Source organism: Drosophila elegans, unplaced genomic scaffold (assembly GCF_018152505.1).
Source record: "Drosophila elegans isolate 14027-0461.03 unplaced genomic scaffold, ASM1815250v1 contig_468, whole genome shotgun sequence".
NCBI lineage: Eukaryota > Metazoa > Arthropoda > Insecta > Diptera > Drosophilidae > Drosophila > Drosophila elegans.
Genome location: NW_024545855.1, coordinates 540,353 through 562,356, shown reverse-complemented (window position 1 = coordinate 562,356; position 22,004 = coordinate 540,353). Strand labels below are relative to the sequence as shown.

The 22,004-nt window shown below is 36.3% G+C and overlaps 2 protein-coding genes across 8 annotated transcripts in view; both read left to right on the top strand.

Moving 5' to 3' along the window:
• LOC108143849 (protein held out wings) overlaps window positions 1-16,954 on the top strand; it is a 40,068-nt gene extending 23,114 nt beyond the window's left edge. Inside the window, exons 4-9 of one of the 6 annotated variants that reach the window (XM_017268406.2) lie at window positions 6,489-6,605; window positions 8,306-8,446; window positions 8,833-8,929; window positions 9,200-9,544; window positions 11,972-12,462; window positions 14,983-16,954. In XM_017268406.2, coding sequence (XP_017123895.1) covers window positions 6,489-6,605; window positions 8,306-8,446; window positions 8,833-8,929; window positions 9,200-9,544; window positions 11,972-12,078 — 807 coding nt within the window. In that variant the 3' untranslated portion in view covers window positions 12,079-12,462; window positions 14,983-16,954. Of the gene's footprint in view, window positions 1-6,488; window positions 6,606-8,305; window positions 8,447-8,832; window positions 8,930-9,199; window positions 9,545-10,473 lie in introns of all 6 variants that reach the window. The other 5 variants (XM_017268408.2, XM_017268407.2, XM_017268405.2 and 2 more) reach the window with 5 other exon arrangements.
• A 91-nt stretch (window positions 16,955-17,045) lies between these two features.
• Window positions 17,046-21,119, top strand: LOC108143851. 2 transcript variants are annotated; one of them, XM_017268412.2, is made up of 4 exons: window positions 17,046-18,345; window positions 19,437-19,579; window positions 19,846-19,984; window positions 20,508-21,119. In XM_017268412.2, exons 1-4 carry the CDS (start codon window positions 18,107-18,109, stop codon window positions 20,758-20,760), a joined length of 774 nt encoding a protein of 257 aa, XP_017123901.1. In that variant the 5' UTR covers window positions 17,046-18,106; the 3' UTR covers window positions 20,761-21,119. The 2 variants fall into 2 exon arrangements, with proteins under 2 accessions (XP_017123901.1, XP_017123902.1); XM_017268413.2 differs by having other exon boundaries at window positions 18,252-19,271.
• Window positions 21,120-22,004: the final 885 nt, after the last annotated feature.

Here is a 22,004-nt window from a genome sequence, read left to right as displayed (position 1 = left end):
AGCAGTCGCAGTGGCGGAACTGCGGAAATTTATTTTACTGCATGACACACTTTGCTCTTGATGTTTATGTTTTTTGCTTCGTTTAGGTTTTTTGCCTTAGTTTTTCTCTCTCCTTTTTTCTTGTGATCCAGATAAATGCATAAATTTAAATAGCATTAATTAGACTCGAAAGCATTTCAGATCGCACTCTGTTCAATGGTGTCCCTACTCGTGTGGCTTCTGTTCGGCAGCTGTTCAAATAATTTTCTTTACCAAATGGCGCCAGTAGTTCAGGGCGATTGGGTGGGGCGATGACCCAATCAAATGATGTGGAATTAAATGAATTTTAAATCGGTTTTAGTACTCCTAAAAAATACCACAATATTTAGGCTTCGAATTGTACATCAATTTGGAATATTTTCAGAGACTAGAGCTATCAATACAGTGGTTATACCATCTACATAGTTAACTTATTGAATTTAATCATACTAAAATTGGGAGAATTTACAAATACTAATGCTATCAATATAGTGTTAGTACTATATATTTTCCTAAAAAAAAAAGTTAATTAGCATTAATCTAGTTTGAAATATAAATTTTATACAACTTTCTTGGCTAGAATTTGTAATGTTTGTAATATATAAATTACTTTATTACGAATGACAAACCATTATCAATAAACAATAGCCTAACGGTAGTTTATAAAATAGTTTCTCACTAGATTGTTTTTAATGATCTTGGGTTGTCTTACCACTTTTCGAACTTTAGCTTCTTTTTGTTAGATACATCTACCTCTAAAGCTAAAGCCACTGGCCAACAAATACAATAACTTGCCAAGTCAGCACCACTTACAAAGGTTATAGAACCTTTTGCCTTGCTTAACCGTCGTAAAAATTAATGAAACCAAAGTGAAACATTTCTCACATTGTGCCATTCAATTAATTACCGTCGAGCGTTGCATAGAACGAATATTCTAAATCGCAAGAGAGTAAAGGCGGGCGAAAAGATAACATGAAAATAGACAGTCTAACATTAACATAAAATTGGACTTTATTAGGGCTAGACCCAAATGAAATGAATATGAATGAGTTGTGGTCATAAATTAAAAACAACATACATAATTTAATGAAATGAAATGAACAGAGTGTCGACTGAAAACAACTTTTGATGATGATGTTTCATGTGTTCTCGTTGTTGTCCAAACGAAAACTGGCACAGATCTCTGGCCGAGATTTACGACCAGAGGGCCTTAGATTTTTCCCCATGATTTTCCAATATTTCAGGTGTTCCAATCTGTCTTTTTTCGAGGCCCCCTTTAGATGTCGGGTGTTATGTGCGGGCGTTTCAAACCGAGCGCTGCTTTCTCATAAATCATACCATTTAATTGCAATCATTTCGGGCAGACAAGAGCCTATAATAACGAACAAAAATTCGCATAGAAAAATTCTGAAATTTTCCTACGGCCACCAGTCGAATTTCGAAAATGTATTTAAGCAAGACAAATGGCGTTTTGAGAAACATGGAAGTGCAACAAGTTCTGGGCAAAATGTTTATTGGTTTGCTGGTTTGTTAGTGTTTGTGCGCGCCCCGTCATGGGGTATAAATTTCAAGGCATTAGGCCCAGACACTGGCAGTCGCAAATAATAGCAGTTAATAATTTATAACGCATTCAACAATGTAAATAGAGATTTGTCAGTTGGCCGACAGGCCGGCTACAACAATATGCCATGTAAATGCTCAACAATTTGTCAACCCAGCTCCAAATGCAGAGGAGATGGCGGCGAAGTGATATATGTGTGTATGCATTTATCTATCTATCTATGTATGTATCTGCTGAATCTCGTTCCTCTGGACGTGTCCAAAACATAAATGCAACTTAATTAAAGTCCCCAGCAGCCGAGCAGAGGCATTAAAACAGTTTACAATTAATTACAGCAAACTATTAACGCTGCGCGTTTTCAATGGGTGAGCATTGGTCCGCCTTTGTCCATCTATCCATCCATTCATCCATCCATCCATCCATCCATCCATCCATCCATCTCGTTCTCCCCGTTGTTCGCTGTCAGCGCTCATTGCTCATACGCCCCGTGGCGCGTCATGCGACATCCGACATGCGACATGTTGACCCACTGAGCCTGGCCAGTGTATTTCTGAGTGATTTCGCTTCGTACTAAACTTAAATTATGCTTGACATTTTTTTATATTTTCTCAAACTCATTTTCCGATGCTTAAAGTTAAAGATATGGAAAAGTGACAATCAGATACGAAATATTTTCGGGATGAGACATCAATCTTTTATTGACTGGTCAGTAAAAATAACGCAAAAAAAAAAAAATTATTTTTAAATAAGCTTGTTTAGGAATTGAAACTAACTTTGAGCATCTTTTTTGCTAAACCAAATCGTTTAATTAAATCATACAAAAAAAATTGTTAATAATGTTTTAAATTGTCTGTAGGCACGAACACCCAAGCGATCTGATTAGAGATTAATTAATCAATTGTTAATAGATCCCATTGAGTTGAGTAAATTCCCTTTCCGTCGATTAATGCTGCGGTCGCACCCCCACACACACACACACTCCACTATACATTACACATCAGTGAACCATTTGACATTCGATTCGTGTTAAGGTCATTCGGCTTTTGAACATATCGATCAAGTGGGAAATCGCGGCCATATTTATAGCAAATTATTATCCCAACAGCAGGCCATCATCTCAGACATTGTGTTGATGTCTCCCCAAATCACCTTATGTTGCTTTTTGTTTCGCTTGTGCGCCTTTTTGTTTATTGTTTAAGCCGTTAACACAAAAGCCAATTAATCTACAAACTGCAGCAAATTAGTCATAAACATTGAAATGCTAATTACGTGCAATTTTTATGTACATTTTCGGTTGTTTGGTAATTTAATAGGTACAACCCCGAATGTCGTAAAAAAAAAAAACAAGAAAACACCGACAAGCGAATTGCGGCAAGCATTATTTTCAAGTTAAATTTGCTGCCGTTGTTTGTCATGTCAAAGTTTGATTTATTTTTCCGTGTAATAGACGAGTGTTTTGTGTAGCGTAATTATGTGTGCTAAAGTGTCTCTTTCTGTAGTTGTGGATGCATAGACATGCCGTATATGTACTCTATATGCATAGTAGTAGCCGACTAATCTATTTGATCTATGCCGACCCCTGCCTTGGTTGCTTATGCATTTCTGTTTCCAATTTACTGGCGAGCGCGGCTCAAATGAAAAGATTCGTAAAACTCACTGAGTCACACGGGCAACGCGATTAAAATCTGAACACTATAAAGTATAATGTTCTTCTACACAGCTTCTAATGAAAAATTCCAAATATTCTCTTTGTGTGTGGTTTTCGTATGAAAAGTTTTGCGCACAATTGGATGGTCTGTTGTCATGGCCACCTTAAGACAGAGGGGTAATTCTTATCACAGCCTCCCGTGTGTTTGTTTGTTTGTTGGCTTGTACTTTCCTTTTCAGTGTTTTTCAGTGCCCTTTGTATTGTGCGTCGCAGTTGGCTTATCAATTGTTTGTACCTTTTGCTGTATTGAAAATTGCTTTTGTACAAAACGTATAAATATAAAATATTTTCCTTGCGCGCCCTATCTGAGCTCACAATCGGTAAAATAAAGCAGCAATAGCAACAGCTCAGCCTCCGCTCTCATAAAAGCACACATCCCCCGGTACACTATACAACATTCACTTGTACGCTTCACTTGACTACACTCCACTTGACTTGCCTTCCAGCTACCGTTTGCCATCTGTCTTTTGTCCGTTTACAACAGCACTTTGGGCTCAAGTGCCGCCGGTAAAAGGTCAATTTAATATCACAGTCACAAAGTCCCAAAGACTTTGCTTATACAGAAACGAATAAATGTTGGTTTTGATATCTAAAATATATCTGCTTTTGAAAACTTTTAATGCGGTTTTTAATAGAATAAAACCACATACTTTCAAATTTAAGATTAATCTAATCAGTTCACGATTATTTCTTTCCGTGTAGCTTATGTGAGACGTCTGTAAAAGCACGTGTGCCACTTGAGGTCGCGTAATTGTTAAACAGCAGGAGCAATCAAACAATAGGGCAAAAGGGTTCCTTGGAATTCTAAAAATACCTGGGGTTTTCGGTACGACTTGTGCATTCTTAAGGGAATCGGAAGTTGACATTGTTTGGGTCTCAAAGTCATATATTTTAATGAATTTAATTGTGTAAAAGAATTATAATTGTATAAATAAAGCTTATGCTACTGAATTTAATGATTATTATTTAAAGCATCCTTCATAAGTAATTTATTTGGTAAAGAATTTATTAATTTTTATTATCATTATTATTAAATTTATTTAATGTTTATTATTTAAAGCTCCCTTTTTAAGTCACAAATTTCTATTGCTACATACATTAATTCTTTTATTGCACTATTAATTGTTTAATACATTTTTCAATGTTTTCCAATTAATGTTTTTATTTTATGGCAATCATTGCGTATTAGTGAATAATAAACAACATCATTATTCTTTGAAGCCCACTACAAAAGCCATTAATTTCAAGTGTTACAATCTTAATCTTTATTGCCGCTCTTATGAAATTGCCTCTTTGTTTGAACTCCTCCACAAACTCTAGATAACCAAGAGACAAAAGGAAAACCCTTAAAGCGCAATCATTTATAATTTATTTGGCCACTCGTATTTGTTTGGCATTCCTCAATATTTGTAGAACGCAAGTGGCAGCGCGCACCGTAGTAAAGTGTTGCAAGAGGGGAAATGGGTTTTAATTTCCTTTTAATGGCAAATGGAAGAGATCACTTGCGTAAACATTGAACAGAGTCAGGGAATTTTAATTAAGCAACTGATATGCAGGCGATAAGCAATGCAAATGTTGTCTTTTGCCTGCGTAGCTCACATTTTGTGCGAACACGTGTGTGTGTGTGTGGCAGCATTGCAGCAACATTTTGTTTAATTTGGGTCTAGCAACTTTCTCGCCATAGTTTTGTGGACTTCAATGGAGGTTAAATGGTTTTTCGCAAAATTTAATTATAATTGCCGGAGCCATTAGGCATTAACTGCATTCTTAGCGGCAATTTTCAATTGATTCGATCTCATCAACAGCAGCAGCAGCAGCAGTGGCAGTTGCAATTGCAGATGCAGGCTTTTTAGATACAGATACAGAGATACAGCAGCCACAGTTCAGAGTGACTGACTGACTGACTGACTGACAACAGCTGTTGCTGCTGCTGCTACTATGGCTAACTGCTGCCGGCGGCTGTCTGCTGTCGATGATCGCATCGCTGTGCACTTAACATCCCCATATCTCACATCCCATCACATCATCGCATTCGCATTTGCTCGCAATGGGTCTGCCCAGATGCATGTGGGTGGGTTACGCCCCCGGGGCGAGACCAGAACCAAAACTAGTTTAGCCAGCAATCCTACAATATTGCAACTCAAATGGTAATGTTTTTGATCTGGCCAATAAATCTAATTTATCGACAGGCCTGCGGGTCCGGACGGTGGTTGTTGCAATCTAACCAAAGTATATGATAATTGGGCGCCACGGCAGCTTACGGTTGGGGTCACCTCATCGCCGATTTGAGGCTGGTGAACGTTGTTGGCCAACATGCCATGCACGTCCATCATCATCGACAAGCGCGTCAAAAGATTTTTGCACGCTCCGCTAATAGTTTAAGCAAAATTCTTTTGAATGTCGCCGCCTGGTGCACAGTGAAAATATATATGTCCAGTTTTACTGCTAAATTCAATTTATAGTGTGAATTTAAAAAAATGTATTTTCTTCTTTAAGAAATATAATGAGACATTTACTGAAAATCAAAGTTAATATCCGATGTTTTAGGTAACTTCTGTATTTTGTAACTTTTTATAAATAAGGCATACAGTACCTGAAATTTCACCAAGACCGTTAAAAAATCAATAATCTGGCAACACTGGTTTAAAGAACATGATTTCTAGTGGTTGCAACTTGTAATGCCTAGTTAATATTAATATCCCTTCAGTCTGAATGATTTTGCAATTATTTGTAAATTATATATACAATAGATTTCTTGATATTGATTTCTTTGAGTGTCATTGACTTGCTAACTGACTGACTGCATTTGGCTATATGCACAATCAGTTTGTATGTCTATCTGGCTGATTGGTTTATCGTGCCAAATTCAGGCGTGTCGCCGCGGGTCATATTACGATCGCCCATTGTTGTACCCAATGCTGTGGGTGACTCCAGCCCCAGCTCTCTAGCTCCAGCCTTCAACGAACCGAATCTGACCAGCGTCATACGCTTTAATAACTTCGACTTTGAACGGATCTGGCTTGGCATTTATGCATCCTGACTCACGAGCCGCCGATCTAATGCGTTTTAAATTTGCCAAAAACTTTGAACTTAAGACCAAGTAGCTAATTAGATCGTATTCGTTGATTCGCTAATGATTTCCTCTAATTATAAATGTCTAATTTATATCTCCTCTCCTCTCCATTTTCATTACCATTACAGTTCAACTTTGTCGGTCGCATTTTGGGACCGCGTGGCATGACCGCCAAGCAATTGGAACAGGAGACCGGCTGCAAGATCATGGTCCGAGGCAAGGGATCCATGCGCGACAAGAAGAAGGTGAGTGGTGCATCAAATGGTGCATTTGAATGGAACCCAAATTCTAAATAGTTTGGCAGGAAACGAGGCATTACTGCAAGGCCAGCCGGATCACAAAATTTGTCGTGTGCATTCCGAAGATATTCAGCCATTAGCCGAGCACTTCAAATTAAATTTTAATTATCGTAAATTGTGCCCGCAAATATGGTACGCGTGCATATGAAAATTCTGTTCGCAGTCCGTTTCCGTGCCAAATGGGAATTATTCTTAATTATAAAGCGAAAAATATGCCCTTTCTTTAAGCCTTTTTAATGATTTGTTTCTGGCAATGATTACCAATGATTAGCTATAAGCTTACTATTTTTTTAAATGTTCAGTAATACCAAAACTGACATTTTGCATATCTTTAAACATTTAATTTTTTTATGTTTATAATAAATAACTAAAGTAATCTTAAGGAATACCTTCAAGTCCCAACGTTAAACTGCAAAAACACAGTCATTTGTTTTCATTTACCATACTTATATGCGTATGTTGTCACTCAAAATGCTCTGATGATTTAATTTCCCCTGACGAAAAAAGCAAGTCAAATTAGAAGAGAAGAACAAAAAAATGAAATGTGTGTCTCGAGACGATTAAATGTATTTCTGTAATTCATAAATGTGACGGGCCAAATGAGCGGCTGGCTGGCAGGCAGGCAGAAAGAAAAAAGAAGGCAGACAGTCAGACAGGAGAGTTTTTAAAAATCGGGAATTTGGTTGCAATATTTTGATAATTTAGTCAAAATGAATGAGAGGACTCCCACACAAATGTCTGACTCATCGTTAACCGAAAGATTTTTGCCGTCTGTGACACAAGTGAAAACCGCAAGAATAGAAATGTTCTGTTTACTTGCATCTTTAAGATAGAAATAGACCCGACAACCGAAGAAGAAATTAGTCATAGTGCATGCTTGCCTGAGGTGAGACCTCCCTCTAGTTAGTTAGGTTTCCTTTATTTCTTTTGCTTGGCCACTCATTCGAAGTGGCCAACAAAAAGGTCTTACTCAATTCCTGATAAAACTTTTGCCGGCATTTGTACGATGGCCAGCTTGACAGTTGCTAATTTGACGTGGAACTTGCACTGGACTTCTTCAAAGCATTTTCTATCCAATTTGATTCTTATTGATTATAAAGTCTGTGGGTCACAACTTAAGCTCGATGAAGGAGAAATCGGAAAAAGTATTCATTATATTTCAAGCACGTACGCCACAAGTAATAACATCAGTGAAATGAAAAATTGCAATAATGTTTTTAGTGTGGCGTGACACGCCCACTTTTAATTATTTTGCTCCCATTAGCACATTTACTTATAGATTCTCATTTTATTTTTCACATATTTTCGAATAGTTTATGTATTGAGCGCAGTGAAGAGAAGGTGAAATGATTGAATCATTGAGCAATTCAAATGAATTTATTCGAATTTTACTGTTAGCATTTCACGCTTTATTGTTGTGGGAAATTCTTTCCTTGGCCTGTGCAAATATGCATTCTCAAAATCGCCAATAAGCAAATAATTAAAAATAGGAACAGCAATTATAAATTGCTTAAGATCTCATACAAAAGAATAAGATCTTAATTGAATATCACAGGAATAAAGCATAAAAGGGAGACTTCAATCAAAACTTATTGAAAGTTTCTTACATTTACATGTTAAATTTAATCAATTTTGCAAATTTTCAGGAGGATGCCAACCGTGGCAAGCCCAACTGGGAGCATCTGTCCGATGACCTGCATGTCCTGATAACCGTAGAGGACACCGAGAATCGTGCCACGGTCAAATTGGCCCAGGCCGTTGCCGAAGTGCAGAAATTGCTCGTGCCGGTAAGTGTTTTTGAAGTCAATTGAAAGAGCGAAAGACCCTCAGAATAGTCAAAAGTAAACTTATACTTGCCTAATAAAAAATTCATAATACGCTCGCGAAAAGCTTAAAGTAAAAGAGAAAGTAAAGAGAGAAAATAAATAAAAATGCGTGTTGCCTTTCCCACCTCCTTTGTCTATGTTAAATCAATAATAAATTATTAAATGATTTCACAGCTAAACTGAAATGAATGTTAACCAATTTAATTAATAATGAATTTTCTTATATTATTTCTCATTCTCTCTACCAACAAATCTAATCTGCTTTAATGTATTCCGTTTAATACATTAAACCCCAAAAAAACAAAAAAACCAAAAACAAAAACACAAACATACACTCGTACTAACAGCAAGCCGAAGGCGAAGATGAGCTAAAGAAACGTCAACTTATGGAATTGGCGATTATTAATGGCACTTATAGGGATACAACAGTGAAATCTGTCGCAGGTATGTCAACCGAAGCCTCTCTATATCTTCTATCCATCTAAAACCGAAATAACCTAACCCGATCTCCACTCAGACAGAGCTAAAAACACACACAAAAGATATATAATATAATATATATAGTAACGAGAACTACCAGCTAAAATCGAATGAGCGAGAAGAGCGAGATTAACCATTAACGATTTTGCAACTGAACCTTTAACGAAACCAAACTGATTTAAATTCGATTTACATTTCTTTATTTTGTACTGGATATATGTGTACGACGACCAGCTTTTTCATGCGTTGGCTCTGCTTCTTATCTGTATCCCGCAGTGTGCGATGAGGACTGGCGCCGCCTGATGGCCGCCTCCGACAGCCGCCTGCTGACGCCCACCGGCCTGCCCGGCCTTGCCGCCCAGATCCGCGCCCCCGCCGCCGCCCCGCTGGGTGCCCCATTGATCCTGAACCCGCGGATGACCGTCCCAACCACGGCGGCCAGCATACTGTCCGCCCAGGCCGCTCCGACAGCCGCCTTCGATCAGACCGGCCACGGCATGATCTACGCCCCGTACGACTATGCGAGCTACGCCGCCCTTGCCGGCAATCCTCTGCTCACGGAATATGCTGATCATAGCGGTGGGTTGTTTGCCAGATAATCACACATATCTCACCCTGAAAATCACTCTGTTCCATCGCTATCTCTACATATATCGATTATGATTTATGCTCACAACAACCAAATCAGAAAACACACTCCAAGCGAAATCATTCATCTATCAATCAGGCAGAGGTTAGTCGTCTAAGAAGATTTGAGGGTTTTAGCGACGAGTTAAATTGCGAGCAATAATATAGCAAGAGCATATCGCCAGATAAGCACACATCATTTAACACACACTAGAGGTACAATTTACACGTTGCGCATACGCCCGGTAGGTTTGTTGATCCTCTTAACACATTAACCAAGTGCAATCGATTCGACAGACTTCGATTTAACAACCCAGCAGAGCCAGTGAGCTAATGCATCTAGTATTATTTACTTTTTTTTATTTTTTACACATGTTTCCGTAAACATATTTATTTATTTGTTTTTTTTTTATAATATTTGTTTTGTTAATTGTCTTGTCATGTGAAAGATTTAGATTTTGCATTTAACCATTAGGAGCTTGCATTTATTTTTTGTTGATATATAGCAGGCTATAATGTGGAATTGGTGCAGGCAGTGGCTTAGGCAGGGAATACTGTAAGAGTATGATACAAAAAAATGTATTTAAAAACCCTGTTTAAGTCACTGATTGCATATATGAAGCTGCATTTCATCTACAAAGCAGCTTGTCAACTTTTCCTGTATTTTACATGAATCTAACACAATTATTATTAACGTTCAGTGCCATAAAGTATGCAATGAGATTATTTCACGCTTTTAACCTTGCTTCCTAAAATAATTCACAATTTTTATGATATTCCTAATCCTAACCAGAGCTAACAGAATTAAACAAATCCTCTTCATTATTTTATCCAAAGACTATTTTATCTTATATATTTGTTACAAACAAAAATATTTACAGTTGGTCGATATATGCATGCCGGCTCCGTCTTTTGAACTTCTCTCTCTCACTCTCTATTATTTTTCCCTTGAACAACAATAAAAACAGAAATCGAAATGTAGAGGAAAAACCCATTGAAAATGTTTAGCCTAAAGTTATATAGTTACAGTCACACAAAAACTGGAACAGAATTATACACACCCACACACATAAATGTATAGACTGTATATATAAAATTAAATATTTACTACCTAGTGACAAAAACGTAAAAGTAAAACGGCACAACAAACAGGAAAACAGAAATACTCAATGAAAAAAAAAAGAAGAAACAAATCAAACAAGAAAATTATTGCTCGTCAATGAATTTGTTTTTAATAATTCTTATAAAAATTCTTCTGTAGTTAAATAATAGGACGCAAAAAGGGAAACATTTCTGCAGTATGCAATATTGGCAAAAATAAGTGATTTTTAGGCCCTTAAAATGTAGTTGCTTTAATTATAAATTTAACTTTTATGATTTTCCACCCGAGACGTTTTTATATGAGTATATTCTAGTTGAGAACAACAACAACAGCGGCATCCAAAGCAAGTTGTTGATTTTCGTTTTTTGCAACCCATGAGTATTCAAATTAAAGAGGGCTATACTTTATCATTTTCTCTTCTGAATAATAACCCTATTTTAGTTTTGTGGTATGAGGGTCGAGTCTTAAGTGCAATTTAGTTAAGTATCTGTTTTTTTATGTAGTTATTGTAGTCAGTGTTGCGATGGGGGACAGTATTTATGCACATATGTACCTAACGAAGAGCGAAAAGAGAACCGTTTCAATTTTTCCAGCCAGTGCCATTTCTCGTCAAACCATATACTTTGAACAGAATTGCAGAAAAGCTTTTTAAAAATTTACACACATATATTTATATATATACATATATATAGTATTTCTTAGTGGAAAGGAGCCTTGAATCAAGTTGGTGCTTAAATAATTACTTCAATTAGATCTAAGTTAAGTCGAGGCTCAAAGGTGGCCGTCCAAGAACAGAAACCATAATCCAGAATCAATTGAATGCACGACTAGTCAGCAAGCTGGAGGAACACAATGCTTAAGGAACACAATAATCGTTTCTAGAACTTAACCATAAACTGGAGACGACGAACACCTTAGGCTAAGCGTTAGTGGCTTAAAAATCACTTATTTTGTGGCCGAATCTTAAAATCAGATCAAAAAACGAATAAACAACGACTCATTCCAAAGAAGCAGAGAATTTAAATGTTACAAAGTAAAAGAAAAGAATACCGAAAAACAGGTCAATAATTCCCCATCAGTTGGCAATTGGCTTCCAGCAAAGGCAGCACAGCTTCAGTTTGAGCACAGCAAGCATATGGTAGATGTAAGGATGTATGCAATATCTATTTAGACCTAAGTTGTATTTTGTAGCGAATATGTTCACATCTATTTAAACATATAACCGATATGCCTATGCAAACATATATCTACATGTATCGTATCGTATATTTTAGTAGGCGCCATTAAGCAGCAGCGTCGTTTGGCGACTAACCGCGAACATCCCTATCAGCGAGCAACGGTCGGAGTGCCAGCCAAACCGGCGGGTTTCATTGAAATACAGTAAATCAACCGGTCCGCGGTCCAAATCACTAAAAACAGAAAGTTCAATTTTTTTATATTACACACCATAACACCAAAAGCAACTTAAAACCCTTTTATCAATCATTTTCGAGAAGAACAGAAAGAAAAACGAACAACAGAAGTCGAACGATTGCGTTGCCTGTCCTTGGATTGCGTTTACGAGGCAGCCAATCGATTTAGTTCAATTATTTTAACATTGCGCTATTTATTTTGATATCTATGCTGCTCATAAAGTCCCACACTCCCCCCACACCAACAAACCACACTGTATATCCGATGAAACCTGGCCGGAAACGTTGGCCAGGCCAGGCCGCTCTGCCCTGATCAGAGTTCCGCAAAACAATTGTCAAGCGCACCGCCTCCACAGGTTAGTTGTGTTTCTACTCCTTTATTTATTTTATCAAACTATTATTTTCATTATGTGTTATCTTTCCCGCGGAATAAAATCCAAATGAGACTCATGGTTCGTTTGCATTCTATTTCGATTGCGATTGTTTTGAAACAACAAGCAAAACAAAATTTTGATAAAACAAAAGTACAGACACATGCAAAATCTATCAGTCCAGACAAGCTTCTGGAATGAAGAGTTGAAATATCTTTTTATACGAATATATTTATACACAAATTTTTACATTAGTTTTCCTTTGTTCCCACGTTGACTTGTGCCTTTGATGTTTTACATACACGCAAAAAAAAGTTGAAAAGAAAAAAAAATATATATATATGAAAAAAAAGTGAAGAAAAGGACTTCAAAACATTTTAGTAGATTTTTATTTGTATTACTCTCGGATAAGCCATATACCTTTTTTAAAAACAAAAAAAAAACGCTCTTTACGAGATATGAATTTTACATGTGTATCCTAGACCTAAGTCCCCTGTTTAGCCTCTTAAGATTATATGATTATTTTGTATTACGCGTTCGAATGTAAATGTTGCAATTGAACCGAAAGTGTACCACAAAGAAATAAAGATCAATGATTTTTGTTGAAGTAAAAACAAAAAAAAAACTTTAAAAAAAATCAACACAACAAAAAACAAACAAAACAAAATCCTTACCAAGTCTTATGATTCTTTATTGTTCTACGAACTTGACTTCTTTCAGAATTCTCCTAAAATGAAATTTAAAACCAAAATCTAACGCTTTCCAAACTTAACACCCAACGAATAAATAATGATATTTATTTCTCGTATTCAGTCGTCACACATAACTCATTGATCAGAAATATTAATAAACACTTCACTTTGTTTGTTTGCAACTCTAGTGACTAAGACAACTTAACTATAGAACCCAGACACAACCGCATTTATACATAACAACAACCCTCACCCACACACGTCCTTTGGGCATAACTCTATGCTTACCACCCACTCTTCGATTGATCATTAATCCCACCAACCCAGCTGTCAACCAGACCAAGCAACCAACCAACTACTACCAAGATACCACCACAAGTGCTATGGCATATGCATTATAATTTATGTATCCTATGATACACGTACCTATGTGTACTTACCACACTTAATCTTTAAGCTTATGGGTTGCGGTATTTCCTGTCTATGATTAATTGATCTCTAGACTAGTTAGTTAATTACATAACTTGTATAACTCCAAACCTCACGAAATTGCATTGGCATCTGCTTAAAACTGAATGAACAAGAATAATAGAACTGAAGGAACTTAATCTCTAGTCATCTCTGTGAATACTGAAAATTTAATAGTTTTGGCTGAACCTCTTGTCAGTTAATTATTTTTAACTAAATATCAAAAGTTCATCGATTTATTATTAGTCCTTCAAACGCTAAAACAAGATCAAAGGAAAGCATACCACTAAAAACTGTAAATAAATATACATATTTAACTGAGCTAGTTAAAATTCAATTTTTAACAGCATTTAATGTAAAGATAAAACATGTAAATAACGCTTTTTTATGTTTTGTTATAATTTATTTATTTTAGCATTTGAACACAAAAAACAATAAATAATCGGAACCCATTCTGTGAAAAGAGCTTATGCACCTGCAATTTTATGTAATCTTTTTTTTACTTTATTTTCCCCTAATTATTACGTGATCAAGTTATAAATAGCATATTAAAACTATTAAACGGTATAAACATTTATTTTATAGAAAAAAAAAAAACAAAATATGTGATGTAATACTATTGCTAATTATAACTAACCAAAGGCCAAGTTAACCAAAAACAAACAAAAGAAAACAAGTAAAAAGAATTAATCTCAAAAGGAATAAAAATCCTATCATGTTTTTGTAAATTTGAAACAACTTAAATAACCATCAAATGTTGCATCAAATAACGTTTCAACAACACAAAAATATTCGCACTATCTACAATATCTATAAAAAAATATTTTAATATCCTGTCGATGAAACTCTAATGATAATAATGTATGTGTTTGTCTTTATTAAAGTCAAAAATGTTCAACGCATCAGAAGATTTCAAAAATTCTAAATGATGCGCTAAGCATTAAGCAAAAAGTTACTAAACATTTTCTGACAATTCTCCATTCAGCATGTTTTTATGCGCCCCACTGATCATACAAATGCTAAATAAATGCGTGGTAACTTTTTGCGCCCATAACTCGCATAACATAGGATAACTACATGAAAAACTAACTGCTAACCATAAAATATTAATCAAACTCTATTTCCACTTCTATGAATCTCTCTCTTTACATGCTAACTAAAAAAAAAACCAAACAACACAAACAAATATATTCGACATACTCACAAACGTTTAATAAAAAAAAAAAATTGTATTAAAACAAAAAATTTAATAATATTCCAATGGAAACCAAACAAACATCCTAAACACACTACCAATTCCGCTCCTCCATCCGCCATGAATCCATGAATCCACCGCCTGCCGTAGATGAGCACGGAATCAGAAAAGCAGCAGCATCCCAGCCAGTCCAAAAGCAGAGCCACGTGTGTGTTGTGTATGTGCATATCTGAAGCTAACAAAAAACCGTAACCAAAAGCCAGAAATCTGAGCCACCACATGTCACTGACACAGCTACTAAAACATTTTTCCCCGAGCTCTGAAACCATTTGCTACACGAGCAGCAGATGCAGCACATGCAACACTTGCAGCGGCACATCAGCAACAGCAACAACAGAACAGCAGCAACATCAGTATGTATTGAATCTTGTGGCCATTAAACTGTTACGTTTTGCCAGCAACAAAACAAAGCAATTAAGCAAAAAAAATTGATAAGAGAATCAAACATAGAACTTAGTTTAATTAAAATAATCTAATGGAAAATACAAGTTAGTTATTAGTGTAAAAGTTCAACGAACAAAAACATACTTAATGCAAACGTATATATATATATATATATATATATATATATATATATATATATAAAATGCATATACAAGTCTGTATATAATTACCCCAAATCCCCTTAACGAAATTAAGGAAAACCATGTTACCGGAATCTCATCCAAGAAACTCTACATAAAAACAATTTTAATTTTTTTTATATATCTGCTCTATAAACTCAAATTGCAAACACGAATCTTTCACTAGTGAAACGATAGCCGTTTCTCCTTTTTTCATTGTAAGCCTTAAAAGGATTCAACTCACTATAATGTCGGGTTCAGATTTTCAGCCGTCAATTAAGCATACTCTATTTTTGTTAAACTGACGCAAATTTTTGTTAACGAAGTATTTTTTGATTATGTTATACCATATCTATATTGTCTGAATAGATTTCCTACCCCACTTCAAGTTGATTGTGTGAAAAGTAAGTGGGGGCGAAACAGGAAACAACAATATCATATTAAACACGTTTAACAGCCATATTTAGTTAATGAATCAAACATAATAGGATGATAACATCAAGCATTCATAATGTACAATTAAACTAAACTTAAATTATTTTAAATATTTTAAAGCTAATGTATTATATGCAGAAATAAAAAATAACTTACGTTTTTAACCGAATAATTGTTCTTAAAAGCGATGGCCACAAAAAAAAGGAATTCTTTAATTTAAAATAAATATTACTCCGCCCAGAATGGAATCGGGCATTGTTAACACACTTAATTAAATATGTATCGTTTTTATTTGTAAATGTAATAAAGTGAATGCAGAAATATTAGAAAAGAACAAAACTAGAAAGCTAAAGGTAAATTGCATTTAACTTATGGTACAAAGCAACCGCTGCAACGTGAAGTTGCTGCAAACTTTATTTTAAATTAAAGAATTTTCACACATTTTTGTTGGAAGAAGGAGATGTTATCAACATGTGCCTTAATCAAGTTAAATAATTGGCACCAATCAAAATAATTTTTTTAAAATAAAAAAAAAGCATACAGAAAACCTGTTGAAATTATTCTGCAAAATGTGAGACTCATACTCAGAAACAACACGAAGTTCAACCGTATGGCAGTTGACTAATCTTATAATCATAATAAACATAAATATAATGTATAATTTTTATTGATAACAACGGCAATCGTGCAATCGTGGCAAAACCTTGCTAATGATGAGTTCAGAATTGGTTTTAACAAAAAGAAAATGTAATCCTCTCGATGATTGTGTAACAGAAAGCAAGAAAATAATCTTTTGAAATCAAATAGCTATAATTTCATTACATTAATCGAATGCTGTGCCTCTTAATATCGCATCAGAAACATTATTCATCCATCGCCAGCATTATAATTTTAATTGCATACTTTTGAGAAGGAAATCATCGATTTAATGTGAGATAATCCATATGTTCAAAACCTAATAATATATCAAATACGCACATGTAATTACCTGCATATGTACTAGTGTATGTATGCACGATTATGTATAACTTTTTGCATAAATAAATGTTTATAAAAAAATTAAATGAAATTATTTATTTAAAATTGGACAGGCTTTAGAACTTTTTGTTGGGGAGGAAGGAAAGTTCCTTTTAGTTCGATTAAAAACAACAAATTTAAGAGAGTGCTCTAGTTTGGACAATATAAACCAAAATTGCTGATTTTTAAAGTTTATTCAGAGCGAGCATTTTGTTCGAAAAGTGGTTGCCTTCTCACAATCAGCAGGCCAGTGCACATTGGCTCTGAAATTTATTGACATTGATAAATGCTTATGTGCACACAAGCACACAAATAAAAAGCATTATGAAATTAAACAAATTTAAAGCGATGTAGTCGAATGGCCTACTAGAGTAGAAATCCCAATTTTAAGCTTCGAATATTTCACGTAATAATTCTAAAAACCAAAGATATGAACAAATAAAAGAAAATAAAATGAATTTGAACAAAAATATAATCTAAGAATTTGTTTGGATTGTAACCAGATTCCGCTTGTGTGAAGCCATAATTTTTAATTAAGGCAAATGCCATGCTAAACTGTCCAAAAAACCAAGGCACACAATTCACATAAACTTTAATTGTATAACAAAGTGAGTGGGGTCATCTGTGGCCAAGAAAAAATGTGTCAGGTTTCCAGGACTAGGCAAGGAAAAGCCTGGACAATAAGAAACCTGGCAAAGAAATTTCGTATTTCAATTGTGAAATACTGTACCCCGTGGAGACCAGTACGCAGGTGAGTTAATCAACTTGAAACCGATTGGCTGTGGCTGACAGGGTATGCAGAAACACTACACCAGACGCAATGATTGAGGACAATCAATCATTTAAACTCAACGGTTTCGTCTACACCTGGCCCCGTTGAAGTGGACGCTAATTTGTGCGAAAGCCCATATCCTGTGGCGATTCGTCTGTCTGCTTGTTAGTAAGTCGGCTGTCTTTGTATTGTAAACAAAGGACGAAGCACGTGCTGGAATGGAAGAGGCGCATGCGCCACAGTTAACATAACAGTTAACAGTGACTTTACAGAGGTCCTGATTCAAAATTCCTTTTTATACAAGATGCCTGCGGTTGCTGCATTCAGTGCGGTGTTAGCGTTCGTGCGGTTGGTTTAACCAGAAAACCCAAGAAACTGATAAATTACTATCCATTTGTCAAGTTGTGGCAACAAGTGTCCTCCGAGGATGTGCGTGAGAAACTCACTGTGCAGTGTGTTTTTAATTTACTGTGTCGCTTTGCTTGGTGGTGCGGTTGTGGCCCAGAACGCCGCCAATATATCACAAGAGACAGTGGCGGTCGAGGAGTGCGGCAGCACGCAGAAAATGGTGGACGAGTGCTTCAAGGATCTGCCGCCGCATCTAATGGAATTCCTACAGAACACAAAAGTCGTCATCAGCCAGAAGGAGATCGCCGCCAAGTGCAAGTAGGCCTCTTGTGCAATTCGAGTGTGAAAAAGGGGACTACATTATTGATGATTACCCAACTCAAGGCGCTTATGAAAAGCGATTTATTCATATTTTTCTGTTGCCGCAGGGAGTAAAAAGCTATTCAGGGACGTGCTCCGTTCGACAGGGGACTTGAGTTGGGTCCACAAGGGCAGGCTTTCTTGTCTGGGCCTCTACGGAGATGATTAATTATGCCGCCTTTAAGTGCCAAAAATAAATTACAGACTTTCGGCATTAGAAGGAAAGTTAAGTGCTCGCATATTATTTTCGGGTGACAACAGATTTTTAATGAAGTCAGAACAGTACAAGACAATAAGTTAATTAATTAGGGATTTTAACAGCATTAGGTAAAACGTATTTATAGGAGCAGTTCTAATAACTATACTATTGTAGCTAATTATGTAACCGCGAGCTGTTTCAAGGACACAGACAACCGCGACGATAATTAATTACTTCTACTTTAAGTGGCAAATAAATATGCAGACATTTGGTATTAATGGGCAAACAATTTACTAATTGAAATGTTTTTGTAATATTTGGCTTTGTATGCAGATTATAAATATATTTGTGTAAATGAATAATCACAATTAATTCGTACACTTTTTGTAAAATATGTGTTCTTCTTTAAAATCAGTCAATTGTAACGAGTCAATACCAAATACTGGAAAAGTAAATTCAAGTAAAGTAATACTATGTAAAGACCCTTGCCAATTGTATACCGCAACGAGCAGAAACTTGTTGTCCCTATTCTAAGTTTTGACACTTGGAAGTTAAGAAATTTTAATAGAAATTTTAATATTTATTAGTCTAGTTATCTACTTCCTAAAATTCCAAAAATGCTGATGATTGTAAAACAATTTAGCAATAATTTAATCTTATTGTTTAGTGTTGTAAGATCAATTGTGTGAGTATATTTATGCTGCAAGCATGCGCTTATTGTTGTTGCGCTAGTCACATTAAAAGGCTGCGAGAATATTAAATAAATAATAAAATAGACGTGCCACTGGAGTGGCATTCAATTAGACCTCACTCAATTGTGCTTCGCTCAAATCGAATTACGTTTTTGCAGCATATTCAACCGCGGTATGAGGTGCTTCGATACATATTCAAAGCGTTGCCTGGACGATCGCAAACTAGGCACCTTTAAGAACAATGTGGAGGGAGCTCGGCGATTTTTCTACAAATTCTGCGGTGACTCCGACTTCCAGCGGGGTAGGTTTAATAAAAATGTAAATGCCTGTTTAAAATCTGTTTGCCATGTTGTCACTTGCGATAACACAAGAACACCCACAGGCGTCGGGGTGTCCAAAACACATGCATATTTCACCATACACACGTACCCCGACATTACTGGGCGAAGACCGCCAAATAAGACCCAAACAAAGGACCCAAACTTGACAGGCTTCAAAGTGCACAAGCCGCAACAGCAGAAGCATTATTTATACACGAATTTGAGGCCATCCTCTCACTATTTACAGACTACCTGCGGCACAAGGACTGCTTTGCGTACATCCAGATGGATTGGGTCTCCTGCACGGCCGACTTCGAGGGCATTCTCATGGAGGAGGTGCACGACGAGAGACGTAACGCCACCGAAAAATTCCTTGAATTTTGCTGGTACATATGGAAAAATATAATTATTACTATTATTTTAAGACCAATTCCTCGAATATAGTGACTTGAGATTGGCTTTCATGAAAAAAATTAGAACACCAATATTTTAAAAGTAATGTCCTCGCCAAAAAACAAGTAACAAACATCTTAAGTAAGTTTTTAGGAAATTGGTTTGACTTAGTTCAGCAAACTAGAAGAATTGACTGTCTTATGTCAAAGTAAATTTTGTATGTGATTTAACTTTATTTGATTTAGTTTGCTGTTTGCTTAAGTGTTTTTAAAATTTGAGATTTAGGATTTCTCCGACTTTATTGTTTTTTTATGAAATTATTGCGAGTTAAAATTGCGCACACGGCTGTGAAAAATTCCTATTTACGTTGACTGGTGTCATAAGGGTATTTTTGGAGCTTTTAAATTGAACACTTTTTCCTCGGAAACACCTGTGACTTTTTGCTTACCACCCTTTTGCTGTGTCGAATGACAATTTTCCGAAATCGATATTAATCAAGTTGTTGGACTTTTACAGTGCCCGCTACGCGTACGAGAACTGCATCTACAACAGTGCCCGCTACAAGTGCTACAAGAACTCGGCGGAGTTTGCCCGCGAAACGGCCAAAATGCTGTCGGACGAGAAGCATTTCAGGAATTGTGCCGTCCTGCAGAACATCTGCGCCCACGATGTCGGCGGACTAGGATTGGCCAAACTGCACTGGATGGGGTTCCGGATGACGCTGACGATGCTGCTGATGCTGCTGGTGGTGATGCGGATCTGGCCATAAATCGAAATGCGGCCAATACACAATCTAGTGGTAGAAGCGATGTGATGTGGGGCTGCGGTTGTGGCTGCTGGTCAGAGCTTGAGCTTGAGTTTCGGTTTATACGTTTTTCGGTTGTAGTTGTCCCATCGAGAATGCCAAGCATTCCAGTTCCCCTTAGCCACCCATCGAAACAAAAGGATACAAACCAAAAAACAAAAAAACTCCTTCTCTACGTGTCTGTGAATTTTCCGGTGTCGTTTGGGGCGAGATTACTGGTCTGGGCGGGTTTACTGGGTCGGATAGCGGCACTGGTTCTGTGTTTTTGGTATGTTAAGCTAAATTAAATGCATATTTCAAATAAAATGAATATTCACGTTGTACTCGCCTTGCGGTTTTACTGGCAAAGGTCACCAGAACGCTGTGTTCATCTGTTCACTAGAGGGGGGGCTCTATTTTTGTCAGTGCCTAAACCGCACCTGAAAGGACAATATTAAAGTTTCCCAGAACTATGGTAACCGCATTCACAAGGTGGCACACAGATGCAAAATTGGAGAAATTGAGTTTCTATATCGAAACCAGCACCTGCTGCAGAAACAAATTGAATTCTTGCCACAGCTTCAAGTCGAACGAAGAAAGGGTAGTGATTGCAACATAATCAGTATTTCTTTTTTTTTTGGAAATGGTATTGTGTATGGAAAATGTTTAAATTATAATGAACCTGGTATTGTATTCCAAGAAAACAGCAACCAGTCGTTATTTTCATTGTATAGTTGCGAAGCCAATTTTCTTTTTCTATAAATGTTTGAATAATAATGGGGCAGAAGTCGCGCAGCATCCTTACTCAACAAAACTTGTTGTTCAGTAAGACGGAGCTTCTCAATAGTTGACGTTTGACATTAGTTGTTAAAAGTTTCTTGGCTATATCATATGTCGACGCTCATTCAAAAATATAAGTACAACATAGTATAGTGCTAAAGCTGTTATGGAAAGATGTTAAATTACTTAATTTAAAATTGAAATTTATATTGAAGTTTTGACTTTGTTCAGACTTTGTGAATCGAATGCAGTCTTAGGTTACGCCTTCGGGTGTTTCCAGGCTTTTTCAGAGCAGTTTTCTACGAAATTTAATCCATTTAAGCTTTCTTTTTTTATCCTCTTTCTAGTAACAAGCGAAATCATGAATTTTTCTTTGCTGTTGATGTTGATGGCTTTTGGCGGAGGAAAATGGACCATTGAGGCTGTTTCTTGTGTGCTTGCCAAATCGC